Source organism: Coregonus lavaretus (assembly GCF_964263955.1).
Source record: "Coregonus lavaretus genome assembly, chromosome: 33".
NCBI lineage: Eukaryota > Metazoa > Chordata > Actinopteri > Salmoniformes > Salmonidae > Coregonus > Coregonus lavaretus.
In genome coordinates, this window is record NC_140020.1 from 35,984,282 (window position 1) to 36,001,344 (window position 17,063).

General features: G+C 46.6%; 1 protein-coding gene across 1 annotated transcript in view; it reads right to left on the reverse strand.

Moving 5' to 3' along the window:
* Positions 1-17,063, reverse strand: part of LOC311108421 (utrophin-like) — a gene marked incomplete at both ends in the record, with an annotated part of 261,765 nt that overhangs the window by 136,768 nt on the left and 107,934 nt on the right. Inside the window, 1 exon segment of the mRNA XM_084151044.1 lies at positions 3,226-3,398. Coding sequence (XP_084007170.1) covers positions 3,226-3,398 — 173 coding nt within the window.

Consider the following 17,063-nt stretch of genomic DNA (forward strand, 5'->3'; position numbering starts at 1 on the left):
GGGATGTAATATTCATATGTGTCAGCATACTGAATTGTAATTAGATGCATTATACTGTCATATCATACTGTGCTATGATTGGTTAAGACCACCCAGGTGGTGAGGTCATTCTAAAGATGATCATGGCCAGAGACACATGGACATGCCAGTTATAGCTAGTTAATAAAGAGCTACGTTTATAAATATCCTGTCGTCCTGCATTTTATTATTTTGTACAAAGCATACAAAACAAGACAACCTTCACTGTCTCCCTCCATCTCTCTTTCACTCCATCAATCTCTTTCACTCCATCAATCTATTTCACTCCATCAATCTCTTTCACTTTATTTATGCCAAGGTTGTGGTCACTCCTCCACTGTTCAGGCCCTGAAGAGTTCTGTGGCAGCATATTGGTTCCAACTCTCACCGGAGGCATATCTCATGTGTCCAAAGTAAAGCATGTTCTAGCTACAGTTTATCGAATGGTTTCATCCACATGTTTAGACAACAAACAAGTCAGCATGGTTATGACATACACTCCCTGCATATCTAAATGAAAATTATAATTGATTGTAATGGATTAGTCATGGTCAACTATAAATACGAGTGTGTTTCATAAGACCAGCACTGCAGTAAGTCCAGTTGATGCTTTAAGGGAGGAGTGAGTGTCAAGCGGATGGAGTTGCAGTGAATGATTAGGATATGAAAAGTCTTGGACAGCACTTTTCTTTAGAGGTTGAGTGTCTGCACTTTTTTACTGTATGTTGGGAGAATGCTGCATTACTGACTGTATTTAGACTTCCGAATACTACAGGGTTATGATGCTGATCCTATATTACAGTAGTATATTACAGTAGCAGACCTGGGTTCAAATACATGTGTATTTGATTATTTGTAATTTAACACTAGAAAACGCTGGGCCTTTCAGCCTATAAGTATCCACTAGAGAACGTTGTTGGGCATCATCATTAGCATACACCTGGCCTCGACAGACACCCCTTCGAGCCAATGACGAGTCAACATTCTAACAGTCTAATAAATACATTTCATATATGCTTTCGGAAGAATAATCATTTGGTTGTGTTTATGAAGGTCTTGGGTAACATTAGAATACAAACAAATAATAATTTAATGGAACATAATAGCATTTTCATTAGTTTATGTTACTGTAAGGCAGGGTTCCCCAAGTTTTCTGCGCAAAACAAAAATACATTTTTTCAATTTTTATTGTTGGACATAAAAGACTAATAACACCAGGAAATCAGCTCCAAGTGATAAAAATGTTGGAAATCTGTTCCCAAGTATTCCCACACATAATAAAGAGACACTTGATTGTATATAAATGTAAGCAAGGTTTGAAATTATTATGTTTTAGTCAAATATTATATATGTTTGGGCTTCTTGCGGTCAATTTGCAGTCTTCAAATAATTTTTAATTATGTTCTGGCCCCCTGACCATCCGCTCAAGTAGAAAATTGGCCCGTGGCTGAATTTAGTTGATGATCCCTGCTGTATTTTTTATATTTAAAAACGAAAAACCACTAATGGCAAGTCTTAAGAAACATTATGGAAATAAGACAATTTATTTCAAAAGAACAGGACAGCATATTTTAAGTTGTATTATGTTACTAATCTTTACTTAGTAGCCTGAGCAATGCTGCCACCAGTGCTCACATGCTTTATGCTTGGACAGCGCGGTTATTCTTGGAAAAACTTATATTTTGAAATAGAGCTCATCTCTTGAATTTTGAGAGTTATTTGACTAAAGTAGAAACTGTAGAATCTGCTCTTTCTGATACTATATAGAAATCAAAATGTCTTACCTGCATTTGACTCTGGAGGAGGAGTTGAAAAAGTGGTGCTCCTTTCCCTGCCTCTCAATTCCAAGCTACGCCCATCTCGTCATGTACAATTTGACAATTGATAATATTGTCACCCATCAGACTATTGTCAATTTATTCATGTCTTAGGCTAATTCTATTATTATGTGTGAAATTAGTTTCGGTATAGTTTAGGTCTAGTTTCGATGGGCTATTAGCTGCGCTGGCTGACTGGCATCATTTACTTCAACTCACCCAGTCTCTAAACAATGATAAAGGATGAATTGCATAAAGAAATATTTGTGGAAATATATTTATGATTAGTAATCAAGTTATAGTAAGTAACAGTCCTGTAACATATTTTACAAAGTAAAATGTAAAAGAGAATGATATCAACCCGCAAGGCACGCGGTCAAATTAGCCATAAACATCAGCGCCAACTCTTGATGCATAACATAAATGTAAAGAATGAATTGCATAAAGAAATAGTGGAAATATATCCATGGAAAGATATGAAAACAAGAGTCATTTATAGATTGTATCGACCCTGCATTGTCTTATTTTAATCTCGCCGAGGGGAGATTACATACCATTTTCAGCCTTTCTTAATAAAATAATTAGACCGCCTTCAATGACAAATTATTCATCATCATTACACTATTGTTCTAAATCACCCTCTTCACCCTCCTTATCATTCAGTTAATTCATATTCAATTGTGAAGTAACGTGCACAATTTCAGTTTCTATTTCATTTACATCATTCATTCAGTGAGGAGAGAAACACATTAGCGCCTGGCTGGTTACCAATGTCCTACAGCGCATTTGTCTTGGCCCGTTAAGGTAGGAATAGGTGTGAAAAAAACAGGTAAACAGGCTTTAAATACTTTTCTGTTTGTGATTAAAAGATTCTGACTACTGAGCAATGTAAAATACAAATATTTAGGAAAAGTCAGGGAAGGAGCAGGACGTTTGTTTGTTTTTTGCAGATTTTTCGCCTATGGCTGTTCTAGTGTTAAATACTTATTTTCTGTGTATTTGAGTACTTTCATATCATGTGGCCCGAATCAACTACTTCTATTGGAAGTATTTTAAAGTATTTTAAAATAATTTCCTATAAATAGCCTACTATTTGAAAACATTTTCAAATATGATTTCAAATACTATTTTCAAATACCTGGGTTAAATGCATGGGAGTGTATTTGAGTAAGTGTATTTGAGTATTTCCAAATACATTCCAATATTCAAATACTTGTCTTTACAACAAAACAAAGAAATCAGAATACTTACTTCGAAATGTATGTAAAAGTAATTGAGAAATAGTATTTCAACCCAGGTCTGTACAGTACTGACCATATGTTATCAGTATGTTACAGTACTGACCGTAATATGTCAGCAAAGATGTGTTGTTTAGTGTTATGGTACTGACCGTATGTTGGCAGATTTGGTCTTGAGGTCGCTCCAGCGCTGGTTCATGTCGTCCAGTCTGTGCTGCAGAAACACTGCCTCCTCAGAGGTCCCCAGGGCCTTGACCTTCTTGGGCTTATTCCCGTCCACACTCTTATAGATATCATTATGGGCATCGATCTCTGCCTGGATATCCTACAGGGAAACAGAGAGAGGTTTTAGTTTGAACAAGTCTGTTATTACAGTGTTACATAAAATACAGAGCTTCAAAGCTGCACACACATCATTAAAAAGTCTAATCAAAATCAACAAAATACTGTGCTTGTCACTTTCTATTAGCTTTACAATGGTGGGGATGGAGGAGGGGAGGGAGAGAGAGAGAGAGAATGATGGAGAGAGACCCATATGAGTGTGCTAGCAGTGTGTGCAACTGCAGAGGCATGTCTGGAGGGAGAGCTAGCGAAGCAAAGAGGCAGCAGTTTAAACATTTTTCGAACGTACCCTAGTTACTCTGGACTCTTGGAAAATAAACTCTTTCCAAACTCCTCTGCCTCCCAATAGAGAACCAATTCATTCGAAACCCCCTCCACACCCTAACCAAGCGTTGCGGGTTTCCATACTAATACTCTATGTGGGCCCTACAGATTAAGAATTTGGAAGTGTGTTTGAATGTGTGTCTGTGACTCATCTGTGAGTGTGTGTGTGTGTGTGTGTGTGTGTGTGTGTGTGTGTGTACTACCAGAGGCTGACACAAGAGGTGTATCCTGTCAAACTGCTCCATTTCTCAGTAAACTCAGGCCATTTTTAAGTGGGAGAGAAAAGGACACACATATAAACACACATATACACACACACACACACACACACACCATGAACACTCAAACAGAGATACACACACACTAAAAGAGCTCACACAGTGTACTCATATACTGCCAAACTGCCATGCATACAGAGCTAAGCACCAACAGAAAGCAGGCAAACCATCCCTTTCACACAAACAGGCATGGCCGACTGGTGACTGACTGCACATGACTACACGTGACAACAACATGTGACATTAGGTCAAGTATTTTGGGAGTATGTTTTCAGAAAGGCTAGAATACACGTCACACAGTGGTAGCCTGTCTGTCTGGCATACTCAATGTCTAACCCCTGTCATTCACATGGAAGGGCAGGGCTCTCCAACCCTGTTCCTGGAGAGCTACCGTCCTCTAGATTTTCGCTCCAACCCTAATCTAGCACACCTGATTCTAATAATTAGCTGGTTGATCAACTGAATCAGGTTAGTTACAACTGGGGTTGGAGTGAAAACCTACAGGAGGGTAGCACTCTAGTAACAAGGTTGGAGAGCTCTGTCCTAGGGTCTAGGTAGAAGATAAAAGGTTAAGAGAACATAATAATTCCATGCAGAAGCGTTAGAAAATAAACTAATTACAGTTTTTTTCAATTGCTTAAGCACAATTTTGAAAACAGGGCCCGGTTTTTCAAACCCCTTCACACAATTAGCATAACACTACACCAAAGTAGCACAACACCTCAGATAATTTGCAAAATGGAACACTTTTGTCAAAACTCTACAATGTCTTATAAAAACCTTATTTTGTTGTCATAACATAAACCCAACCATCATATGGTCTGATTCTGTTTGAATCAGTTAAACACTCCTGTGCTCAACCTAAAACACTTTTAGCATTTACACAGAGAAAGTGTAAAAATAAATTCACCAACACCACATGACACCAATTGTGCAGACTAATGAAAATATGTATTTATTTTCATGTACTCAAGTCAGTTAGTACTGAACATTTCAACAAAACATTCATAACAAAACATTTTCCAGTTTTCATACAGTATAACTGAACGTACCATTGTACTGTAAGCTTACAGTAATACTGTAACATAAATTACATATACAGTTCAGTACCGAATAAAAAAGAAAAATAACCTAAACATCTCTCCGTCTAGCTGGATCTGGCCACAGGGCCTCATCAACATCACAGGCTATATTTTCATTTGCAAGGCAACGTGGGAAGAATCTTTTGGAGTGACGAATCCACCCTTGTATGGATGCTGCTTCAATTTGATCACATGCTTCCACCATAGCTTGAATGAGGGCCATCTGGACATAGGGCCGGGGATCATAAACCTTCCACCGCCATGCTGAGAATAACTCCTCGATGGGGTTTAGGAAGGGGGAGTATGGTGGAAGGTATTGAACTGTAAATTGTGGGTGTTGATGAAACCGTTTTGGACCAGAGCAGAACGATGGAAAGCTACATTGTCCCAGACGACAATGTATTGCATCTGGTCCCTTTGGTTTGCTGCTGTGATAATATTGTGTAATCTGTCAAAAAATGTAAGAATGAGGTCAGTGTTGTAAGGACCCAAGTTGGCATGGCAGTGGAGGACCCCATTCTGTGTAATGGCAGCACAAAGGGTAATGTTACCCCCACGTTGCCCTGGTACATTGACAATAGCCCTGTGGCCAATGATGTTTCTTCCCCTTCTTCTCACTGTTGTCAGGTTAAATCCAGCCTCATCAATGTATATAAACTCATGCAGGACTTCCTCCGCATCCATTTGCAAAACTCTCTGAAATACAGCAAAAGATCACATTGTGTAGATCAATTTACTGTAGGTCTGCTATACAGTAAAATTACATGTACAGTAAAAAGGTTATGTGTGCAGTACACAATAATACAGTCAGTGAACAAAACGTACCACCACATATTCACACCGCAGGCCTTTCACCCTGTCTGAATTTCTTTCAAATGGCACTTTATACAGTTGTTTCATCAGAACTTGATGTTTTTTAAGGATACGTGCTATTGTTGACAGAGAGACCTGTTGGACATTATTGAAAATTCGGTGATCATTGACAATATGGGCTTGAATTTCTCTAAGTCTGATTGCATTATTGGCCAAAACAAGGTTTATGATCTCTCTCTCTTGCTCCTGTGTGAATATGGGGCCCCTCCCTCCTTGGTGTTCTCGACGTTCAAACCTATGTTGGCCAAACAAAATACATGTAGCTTACTGTAAAATGATACAGGAATAGTTACCAAAACTGTTGATATAGTACATGCAGTAAGCTATAGATTTTCTGTTGACAGAAGATACGTTTCTCACCTGTGCTCTTGACGAAATGTCTGAACTATTGATGCCACCGTGTACCTGCTTAGGTTAGACTGTACTCTCAGTCCAGCCTCCCTCAGTGTTAGTCCGTGGTTTATTACATGGTCCACAATTGTAGCACAAATTTTGTTACACAGATTTGGTTGTCTTCTTCTTTGTGCATGTCCTACCCCTCCTCCAGATCTTCCTCTCCCTATCCCTCTTCCTCTTCCTCTGACACCGTCCATTTTTTTTTAAGACAGGTGAACTTACCTGTTGCCTTTTTATAGTGCTTAAACCTGATTGGTGTGTCTACAATCAAGCACCAGTGTGTGTGCACACCTGGTGGCTGTGTTTAACCAATTGGTTCATGGGTGTGTTCATTTGAAAGCCTTTGCTTTGAAATTGCAAGGAAATGACATCATGATACATTTCTGTGTCAAATGCATACAAATCTGTTTAGTGTTTTGCAAATCACTGTGTGTAATGTTTTGCAAAAAGTGTGAAGCTGACAATGTGCTTACAGTTGTGCAAATCTAGGCCGGTGTTTTGCTCCTTGAGTGTAAGGTTTTGCTAATTGTGGGAAGTTTTAATTTTAGTGTGTAAGCAATTAAAAAAAAACTGTAATTGGACAAGTGGCAGATTATTCTCAACTAGCCTAGGGTAAAGGAGAGTTATTTTCACAAGGGATAGAGGTGAATGGCCCTACTATGAATCTCTCTCGCTCTCTCTCTCCATCATAGTAAACTATCTCCCCACCACAAAACAAATTACTAAAGGTCATAAGGAGAGATAATTCAGAGAGAAACAGGGGGAGAAAGAGTGTGTGTTTGAGAAATAGCGAGAGAGAGAGAGAGAGAGAGAGAAAGAAAGAAAGAGACGTTGTGCCAGTGAGTCAGTTGGATGTGTTCCAGCTCATTCCCAAAGTGATTTTGCTCTTTAACACTTTTTCTTCCAGGGGAAGTTGCTGCCGAGGTGATGCTTGGATTACACACACACACACACACACACACACACACACACACACACACACACACACACACACACACACACACACACACACACACACACACACACACACACACACACACACACACACACACACACACACACACACACACACACACACACACACACTAGTGCAATGAAATAGCTTTCTCATTGAGTGGTGACACGGGCACATGCATACTTAAACAAGTGCTACCACCGTGAATGGCTACTTTGAGAGAGGGACGAAATATGAAGGAGAGAGAAAAGCCAAACATGTTTCCTCAACCCAAGCTGAGGTACTCATGGGGGCTAAACAAACACATAACGAGACACACACACACACACCTTTCAGCGATATTCTTACGAGGACACTGTAGATGAGGGTCACATATGGCTGCAATTTCAGCAGCGAGGACACACACACACACAGAGCCATTCCTCTAGACATTCCATGGCTGAACCACTACTCAAAAAACATTACAATACCTCCACTGTGTTTAGGAATAGATTAGCCATGTCCATATGATAGCTGTGGCACACACACATCATCAACCAAAGCCATGTATTTTCTCGCTCTTCAGACACAGAGCAACAGCAACAGCATATGGATAGTGGATAATGGATTTGTCCCTGTCACACACCCAGTAATGAATGGGAGATTGGCTGGCTGTGAGCAGCTCAGACAACAGACACTGTCCTCAGGGGGCCTAATGTTACACATATTTTGGTTTGCAGAGGAACAAGGTATTAGAGCTGTACCTATCAGAGGAATGGCTGACTGACAAACACACACACACACACACACACACACAAGTGCACACAGGCACACACACACACAACGGAAACTAAAAGAGCTGTCAGAACGTTAGTTTATCAACTAGCAGCTTTGGTAAACGAATACTGGACACACACATGCACCTTGAACCCAGAAGTGGCAAAACCTCTAGGAAGACAATAATAAAGCACTACAGCGTTCCAGACATCTGAGACCAGAGCACTTTAAGAAATATCAGTCTCCCCATGCGTTACGCTGTACCCCGCCACGCTCTGGGCACTCTAATAATGTTGCTGCCGTGATAAAAGCTTTAATGAGTTCAATAATTACTCCTCATACTTCATAAACCTACTTCACTCAGATTGCCCGACTTTATACTACACAGACAGAGGGAGGGAGGGAGGGAGGGAGGGAGGGAGGGAGGGAGGGAGGGAGGGAGGGAGGGAGGGAGGGAGGGAGGGAGGGAGGGAGGGAGAGAAAAGAGAGAGACAGTCGTTTTCTCCAGAGTGTCTAGATAGAAGAGAGGTGACGTTCTCTGGCTGACAGTAACAGGTGAGCTGACCTTCATGTGTTTGACTACAGAGACTACAGTGAATTAGTATGAGACTGGGCTCTCATCTGTGGCATCAAAAATAAACAACCTTTCCGATCAGTTTGTCTCAATAGGAGCTCAAATCGATCTCAAACATCTCAAATCTACCTCTTCAAATTTCCTGAGCAGCTCCTGCAAGCTGAAGTTCAAGCCAATCATCTTTGGCTCCAGGATGAGTCTCCTCCCCCTCCCCCTCACCTCTACATCATCTCTGAGGTCACAGAGGGCAAAAGGCACAGAAGGGTCACGGGGGATAGGGTAGTCCTCCAGTGGTTATGGTCAAATCCAGCTTTCAAAACACGGTCAAGGTCAGTACTTGAAACACAGTCAAATCCAATCCAAATATGGTCGAATCCAGTTCTCAAAATACAAATACAATTAAATCCAGCGCTCAAAACACCAATTCGGGCTATCCAACCAGGCGACATACACACTTGACACACCCTTTGTCGCCGTTGTGTGTGAGTCAGTGTGTGTGTTCGCCCTGCTCGGCTAAATGGTAGAAGCATCCTCCTCGATGGAGCACAGGCTAAGAAGGGAGCCGGGGCTAGCCTGCTGTCATGTCTCAAGCCTGGGGTTAGATGTCCTGAGAGCTGGGCTGAGGCTGGGGGTCCTGGAGGTAGGAGGTGAGAGGCTGTCTGAGGTGGTCTGTAGGCTGGGGAAGAAGTCCTTGAGCTGGGGTAGAATTCCAGGGGTCAGTGTGGAGGTCTGGAGACTGGAGGGAACTATCCAAGTGCTGTCAAGAGAGGTTTGTAGACTGACGTGGAAAGACTGAGGGGCTGGGGGTTGAAGAAGTGTTCAAGCTTTTCCTCATATTCCTTCCCTTCTTTTCTCCCTTCCTCCACTGCTTCTCCGGTCACTAAGTAAGCGGTTTACACTCCAACCCGGGGTAGGGCCAAGCATTTGTTCTCAATTACCCAGATAAAAAAACACTATCCATGCCCACATACACACTCACACACACACTCTCTCAGGGGAAAGGAGGCAACACAAAGAGGCACATGGTCTGCCGACCTCTCATTCCTCGCTTGCTAAGGTAATGCTAACACACTGCAGAGGAAACACAAACACACATCACACATACTCTCACACTGTGTGAGAGAGACAGAGGCATGCAGTCTTAGCCCTACTACCAGCCCCCTGCCCCAGCCTGGACTCCCTCTCACACCCTTCTATTCACAGCCAAGGCAGGGCCAGTTAGTGAAAGAATGTCTCCTTCTCCTCTGGAGCCCCAGGCCACGTGTCCAGGGAGAGAAGCCCCTGATCAGAATCACGATCCTGGAGAGAGAGTCTGGCAAGCTGGCCTCTATGTCATGGAGCTCTGCAGAGAAGTTTCTGTCCAGTGCAGATCTCCTTGAAGGGTGGAAATGGGAGCAGTTTTTCTTCCTCTTCTCTCTTCCTCTTTCACACTGCTTTGAGGAACCTTTGAGTTGAGTACCAACTATTTTCCTTCCTCAGCGTTTTCTTTACCTCCGAGCTGGTATCCCTCTCTTCCGCTCCGGCTCTCTTTCTCTCCTTCACTCCGACCAGTGGCTTGGCTCTTTCCAGCAGCTGTTTATTATTTGAACCCCTTTCTAAACCTCCTCCTCTTCCCTCTCCCTGTTTTCAGGTCGCTAAAACTAACTCAGCACCCACCCACTTCCTGAGGCCTCTACTGGCACAGAAAGAGAGGGGGGGGGACAGAGGTAGCAGAGGTAACAAGTGGACAAAAAGTTAGGAAGAGAAATGCCCAAACCAAGGGCGAGAGGGGGAAGAGGAAGTGGAAAATAGACAGCGTTGTGAAAAGAGAGAAAGAAGGGAGAGAAAGAAAAAAGGGGGGAGAGAGCCATGAATGTCACGGTTTCGGCCGAGGCGGCTCCTCCTCCTTGTTCGGGCAGGTTTCGCCGGTCGTCGTCTCCGGAGTTCTAGCTGCCACCGCTCGATGTTTCGTGTTTGTTTGGTTTTGTCTGTTAGTCACACCTGTTTTGTGTTAGGTCTCGTTTAGCACCCTATTTAGTTTCCTTGTTGTTAGGTTTGTGTTGTGTGTGATTGTTCGTGTCGTTGTTGCGCTACCTGTTACGGTACGCTATTTTCCGTAGTTACCTCCTTGTGTTTAGGAGAGATTTACGCACCTTTGTGTGCGCTTGCATTACGCCTGTGTGCGTCTTTTTGCCTCCGGGCTGTTGTGGATTATTTTTGTGAATAGTAAAGTCTTGTTGGACTTACCCTCTGCTGCCTGCGCCTGATTCCACACCACACCTATACACAGCAACGTGACAGAATCACACACCACCAGATGGAATCAGCAGGAGCACCCGTCGACCCCATGGAGGAGCGTCTCCTTGGACACGAGCACCGGATCAACCGGATCGGGCACGCCTTGGAGGGCGTCATGGACACCCTCCGTCGATGGGAGACCAGCGGGGTTCCCATAGCCTCACCTATCGCACCATCACCTTCACCACCGGACAACCAGCCCGTCCATCGACCGGAACCCAGTGGGATTCGGCTCTCGCTCCCGAGGGCGTACGACGGCACCGCTGCCGGGTGTCAGGGGTTCCTCCTACAAGTGGAGCTCTACATTGCCACCATACACCCGGCGCCCTCGGGATACGAGAGCGTGTCCGCCCTCATCTCCTGTCTCACCGGCAAGGCGTTGGAGTGGGCCAACGCTGAGTGGAGGGGAATAGACGCCGCCACCGTCACGTATGCGGAGTTCTCCCGTCGCTTCCGTGCGGTCTTCGACCATCCACCAGAGGGGAGAGCGGCGGGGGAACGGCTATTCCACCTCCGACAGGGGATGAGGAGTGCTCAGGCGTTCGCACTGGAGTTTCGGACTCTAGCGGCTGATGCGGGGTGGAATGAGAGGGCCCTCATAGACCACTTCCGATGTAGCCTTCGGGAGGACGTCCGCAGGGAGTTAGCCTGCAGGGACAGTACACTAACATTTGACCAGCTGGTGGACATGGCCATCAGACTGGACAACCTGCTGGCGACCCGCGGACGTCCCAGGTGGGGGCCTCCCATTCCACCCTCCAGCGCCTCCGAGCAGTGTCCGATGGAGCTTGGAGGTGCTGGCGCTAGAGGGAGAGGAGGTAGGAGCCCGAGGGGGGCAGTCTCCTGCACCAAGTGTGGGCGTGGAGGGCACACCGCGGCTAGGTGCTGGGGAGGGTCCCCTGGTGAGGGAGAGAGCCGGTCGTACAGTGGGGAGTCCACCCAGGTGAGTAGGCGCCCTACTTACCCAGAGCTTTCTGTCGTGCACATTACCTTACCTGTTTGTTTCCCACAGGTTGCACCTCGGTCCCAGCATAAGGCGCTAGTCGATTCAGGCGCAGCTGGGAATTTTGTAGACCGGAGATTCTGTATTAAGTTAGGGATTCCCCTCCTTCCAGTCGACAAACCCTTTCCTGTACATGCCCTAGATAGTCGTCCGTTAGGATCTGGGTTGATTGGGGAGGTCACAGCGCCACTTAGGATGAGGACGCAGGGGGGTCATGAGGAGACGATTCAACTCTATCTGATCGACTCTCCTGCATATCCAGTGGTACTGGGGCTTCCCTGGTTGATGACCCATGATCCTACTATTTCGTGGCGAGAGAAAGCTCTTAAAGGGTGGTCTGCTCAGTGTGAGGGGTTATGTCTGGGTGTTTCCGTAGGGGCGACCTCGGTGGAGAGTCCGAACCAGATGTCAGCACTGCACATTCCTCCTGAGTATGAGGATTTGGCGCTCGTGTTCAGTAAGACCAGAGCGGCACAGTTGCCACCTCATAGACAGGGGGATTGTGCGATAGACCTCCAGACAGGAGCAGCGCTTCCGCGGAGCCATGTGTATCCTTTGTCACAGGAGGAGAAAAAGGAAATGGAGACTTACATTGCCGAGTCTCTGAGACAAGGATACATACGGGCCTCCACTTCTCCCGCGTCCTCGAGCTTCTTTTTTGTGAAGAAAAAGGATGGAGGTTTGCGTCCGTGTATTGATTACCGCGGTCAGGTGACGGTGAAGTACAGCTATCCACTTCCTCTGATTGGGACTATGACGGAGTCCTTACACGGGGCAAGGTTCTTCACAAAATTGGATCTCCGGAGCGCATATAACTTGGTGCGCATTAGGGAGGGCGATGAGTGGAAGACAGCATTTAGTACTACATCCGGCCATTACGAGTATCTCGTCATGCCATATGGGTTAATGAATTCCCCATCAGTCTTCCAATCGTTTGTAGACTAACTTTTCCGGGACATGCAGGCGCAGGGAGTAGTGGTGTACATAGATGATATTCTTGTGTACAGTGCTACTCGGGCCGAGCATGTAGCCCTGGTGCGCAGGGTATTGAGGAGACTGTTGGAGCATGACCTGTATGTCAAAGCTGAGAAATGTCTGTTCTTCCAGGAGTCAGTTTCCTTTTTGGGTTACCAGTTGTCTGCGTCGGGGGTGAGAATGGAGGTGGACCGTGTGTCCGCCGTGTGTAATTGGCAAACCCCAACTACGGTTAAAGAGGTGCAGCGGTTCTTGGGTTTTGCGAATTACTACCGGAGGTTTATCCGGGGTTTTGGACAGGTGGCAGCTCCCATAACGTCTCTGCTGAAGGGGGGTCCGGTGCGCTTGCAGTGGTCAGCTGAGGCGGACAGGGCCTTTGGGAGACTGAAGGACCTGTTTACCTCGGCCCCGGTGTTGGCGCACCCGGATCCCACTTTACCCTTCCAAGTTGAGGTGGACGCGTCTGAGGCCGGTATCGGGGCAGTTCTTTCTCAACGATCCGGTACACCACCTAAGCTCCGCCCCTGTGCCTTTTATTCTAAGAAGCTCAGTCCGGCGGAGCGGAATTATGACGTAGGGGACAGGGAGCTGTTAGCCGTAGTACAGGCCCTAAAGGTGTGGAGGCATTGGCTTGAGGGGGCTCAGCACCCTTTCTTCATTCTGACCGACCATCGTAACCTGGAGTACATTCGGGCAGCTAGGAGGCTGAATCCTCGCCAGGCTCGATGGACTATGTTTCTCGCCCGGTTCGTGTTCAAGATCACTTACATCCCTGGGTCCCAGAACGGGAAGGCAGATGCTCTGTCCCGGCGGTATGACACGGAGGAGAGGTGCGTGGAGCCCATCCCCATACTACCGGAGTCTTGTCTGGTGGCACCGGTGGTGTGGGAGGTCGATGCGGAGATCGAGCGGGCGTTACGCACCGAGCCTAGTCCTCCCCAGTGTCCGGTGGGTCGGGTGTACGTCCCGCTCGAGGTCCGGGATCGGCTGATTTATTGGGCTCACACGTCCCCCTCCTCTGGACATCCGGGTATTGGCCGGACGGTGCACTGTCTTAGTACGAAGTACTGGTGGCCAACGTTAGCCAGGGATGTGAGGGTTTATGTCTCCTCCTGCTCAGTATGTGCCCAGTGTAAGGCGCCCAGACACTTGCCCAGGGGTAAATTACAGCCCCTGCCCGTTCCACAACGACCCTGGTCTCACCTCTCGGTGGATTTTGTTACCGATCTTCCCTCCTCCCAGGGGAATACCACCATCCTGGTCGTTGTGGATCGGTTCTCGAAGGCCTGTCGTCTCCTTCCCCTGCCGGGTCTTCCTACGGCCCTACAGACCGCTGAGGCTCTATTTACTCACGTCTTCCGGCATTACGGGGTGCCCGAAGATATAGTGTCCGATCGAGGCCCCCAGTTTACCTCCAGAGTCTGGAGAGCATTTATGGAACGGTTGGGGGTCTCGGTGAGCCTTACCTCGGGTTACCACCCGGAGAGTAATGGGCAGGTTAAACGAGTCAACCAGGATGTGGGTAGGTTTCTGAGGTCATATTGTCAGGGCCGGCCGGAGGAGTGGGCTAGATATGTGCCCTGGGCCGAGATGGCACAGAACTCTCTCCGCCACTCCTCCACCCAACTAACCCCTTTTCAGTGTGTATTAGGGTACCAGCCGGTTCTGGCACCATGGCATGAGAGCCAGATCGAGGCCCCCTCTGTGGATGAGTGGGTGCGGCGCTCGGAGGAGACGTGGGACGCTGCACACGTCCATCTGCAGCGTGCCATACGTCGACAGAAGACGAGCGCCGACCTACACCGCAGTGAGGGGCCAGTGTACGCACCTGGAGATCGAGTCTGGCTCTCAACCAGAAACCTGCCCCTCCGCCTGCCCTGCCGGAAGCTGGGTCGGCGGTTTGTGGGGCCTTTTAAAGTCCTGAGGAGATTGAACGAGGTGTGTTACAGGTTAGAACTACCTATTGATTACAAGAATATTAACCCCTCGTTCCATGTGTCTCTCCTCAGGCCGGTGGTAGCTGGTCCACTCCAGGACTTTGAGATTGAGGAGACTCCTCCGCCCCCGTTGGACATCGAGGGGGCTCCGGCGTACACGGTTCGGACCATCCTGGATTCGAGACGCCGGATGGGGGGTCTACAATATCTCGTGGAGTGGGAGGGGTACGGTCCGGAGGAGCGGTGCTGGGTGCCAAGGAGGGACATTCTGGATTTGTCCCTGATGACCGAATTCCATCGTGGTCATCCTGCGCGCCCTGCTCCGCGTCCCCCTGGTCGTCCCCGAGGCCGGAGGCGGCGCGCGGCTGGGGCCGCGCGTCAAGGGGGGGGTACTGTCACGGTTTCGGCCGAGGCGGCTCCTCCTCCTTGTTCGGGCAGGTTTCGCCGGTCGTCGTCTCCGGAGTTCTAGCTGCCACCGCTCGATGTTTCGTGTTTGTTTGGTTTTGTCTGTTAGTCACACCTGTTTTGTGTTAGGTCTCGTTTAGCACCCTATTTAGTTTCCTTGTTGTTAGGTTTGTGTTGTGTGTGATTGTTCGTGTCGTTGTTGCGCTACCTGTTACGGTACGCTATTTTCCGTAGTTACCTCCTTTAGGAGAGTTTAGGAGAGATTTACGCACCTTTGTGTGCGCTTGCATTACGCCTGTGTGCGTCTTTTTGCCTCCGGGCTGTTGTGGATTATTTTTGTGAATAGTAAAGTCTTGTTGGACTTACCCTCTGCTGCCTGCGCCTGATTCCACACCACACCTATACACAGCAACGTGACAATGAAACGCAGAACAGAGTCAGGGATGGTGAAAACGTGGCTCTCACGTGAATGGAGAGAAGGAAAAGGAAAATAATAAAAGAGAAAATAAGTGGCTGGGGGTTAATTGGCCCTTTAGGAGGTTTGGGGGTTTTAGCTTTGAAACTACAACCGTACGGATACGTTCAGTCTATTTGCCTCTGTGTGTGTAGGCCTACATAAAGAGGCAGAGTCAACAGCAGGACAGACATATTGTGTGCATCCCATATCAACACACGGATGGCTACCAATGGGAGAAAAAACAACAATGATACAATGCAGAATATTCATAAGAAGACTTTGAAGTGTGCCTTACCTAATCAAAATATTGATATATGTATTTTTCCCCTGTACCGGCACTTCTGATGAGACGCTATGTATGCAGAAATGAATATGTGCTGTGTGTGATTTTGAGAAGCAAGTCCAAGTTGATTAACCGACGGGAAATGAGCAAGTCCAACATGCGAGCGAGACAAATTCAACAACTGTGTGAAAATCCACTCAAAGAAACCTTAAGGGGGAGAATGTGTTGGACGATTAGGACTTTCCCTGGGGTTTGATGCACACCCTGTCTGTAAGTGACAAGAAAATCAAAACACTCACACACAGAGGAATAAACCACACACACACAAGCACACACACATACACACAGGCAAACAAGGACACACACACACGGTCACACAGAGGAATATGAGGTAAAAGTTAGGCTACATTACTACAGCTAAGAGGATTAGGACCGTTAAAGAGGTAAGATGTAGAGCTATAACCCTCAGACTGAGATAGATGGAGGGAGGGAAAAAGAGAAATTAAGAAAGAAAGAGAGAGAAAAACTGAAATAGCTGACAGAGAAGCAAAAACACAGAGAAAGAACGAGAGAAAGACAGAAAAGAGAAGGAAAGACAGAAAAAAAGAAAGAGTGAGAAGAAAGAGACAAAAAGAGAGAGGAGGGGGAGAAAGAGAGACAAAGAGTGAGAGAGAAAAGAGAGAAAATGAAAGGGAGAGGGAGGCCATACTGTGTTGTTTAAAAGACTGATGCACATCTGCCTGTAATTCCCTGGCTGGATCAGAGAGGAAAGGAGGGCTGAGGAACTTCAATGGGAATCTGGGGTCTGATCCGCACCCACTAAAACCCTGGGAACTACAGCCCACGGAGGAGAGGAGAGAGAGCGAGAGAGAGGAAGTGAGAGAGCGGATAGACATAGAAAGATGTAGAGAGCTTAGGGAGAGGACACTTAAAGGGCTTATCTAAACACTTGTTCTCACTGAGGGGAGGTAAAGGACATGGGAGCATACAATAGACATAAAGGCATACACACGTGTTTGCGTGCACACACACGCATACACACCTGGCCTCTGTAAAGTAGCTTTTGCCCTCTG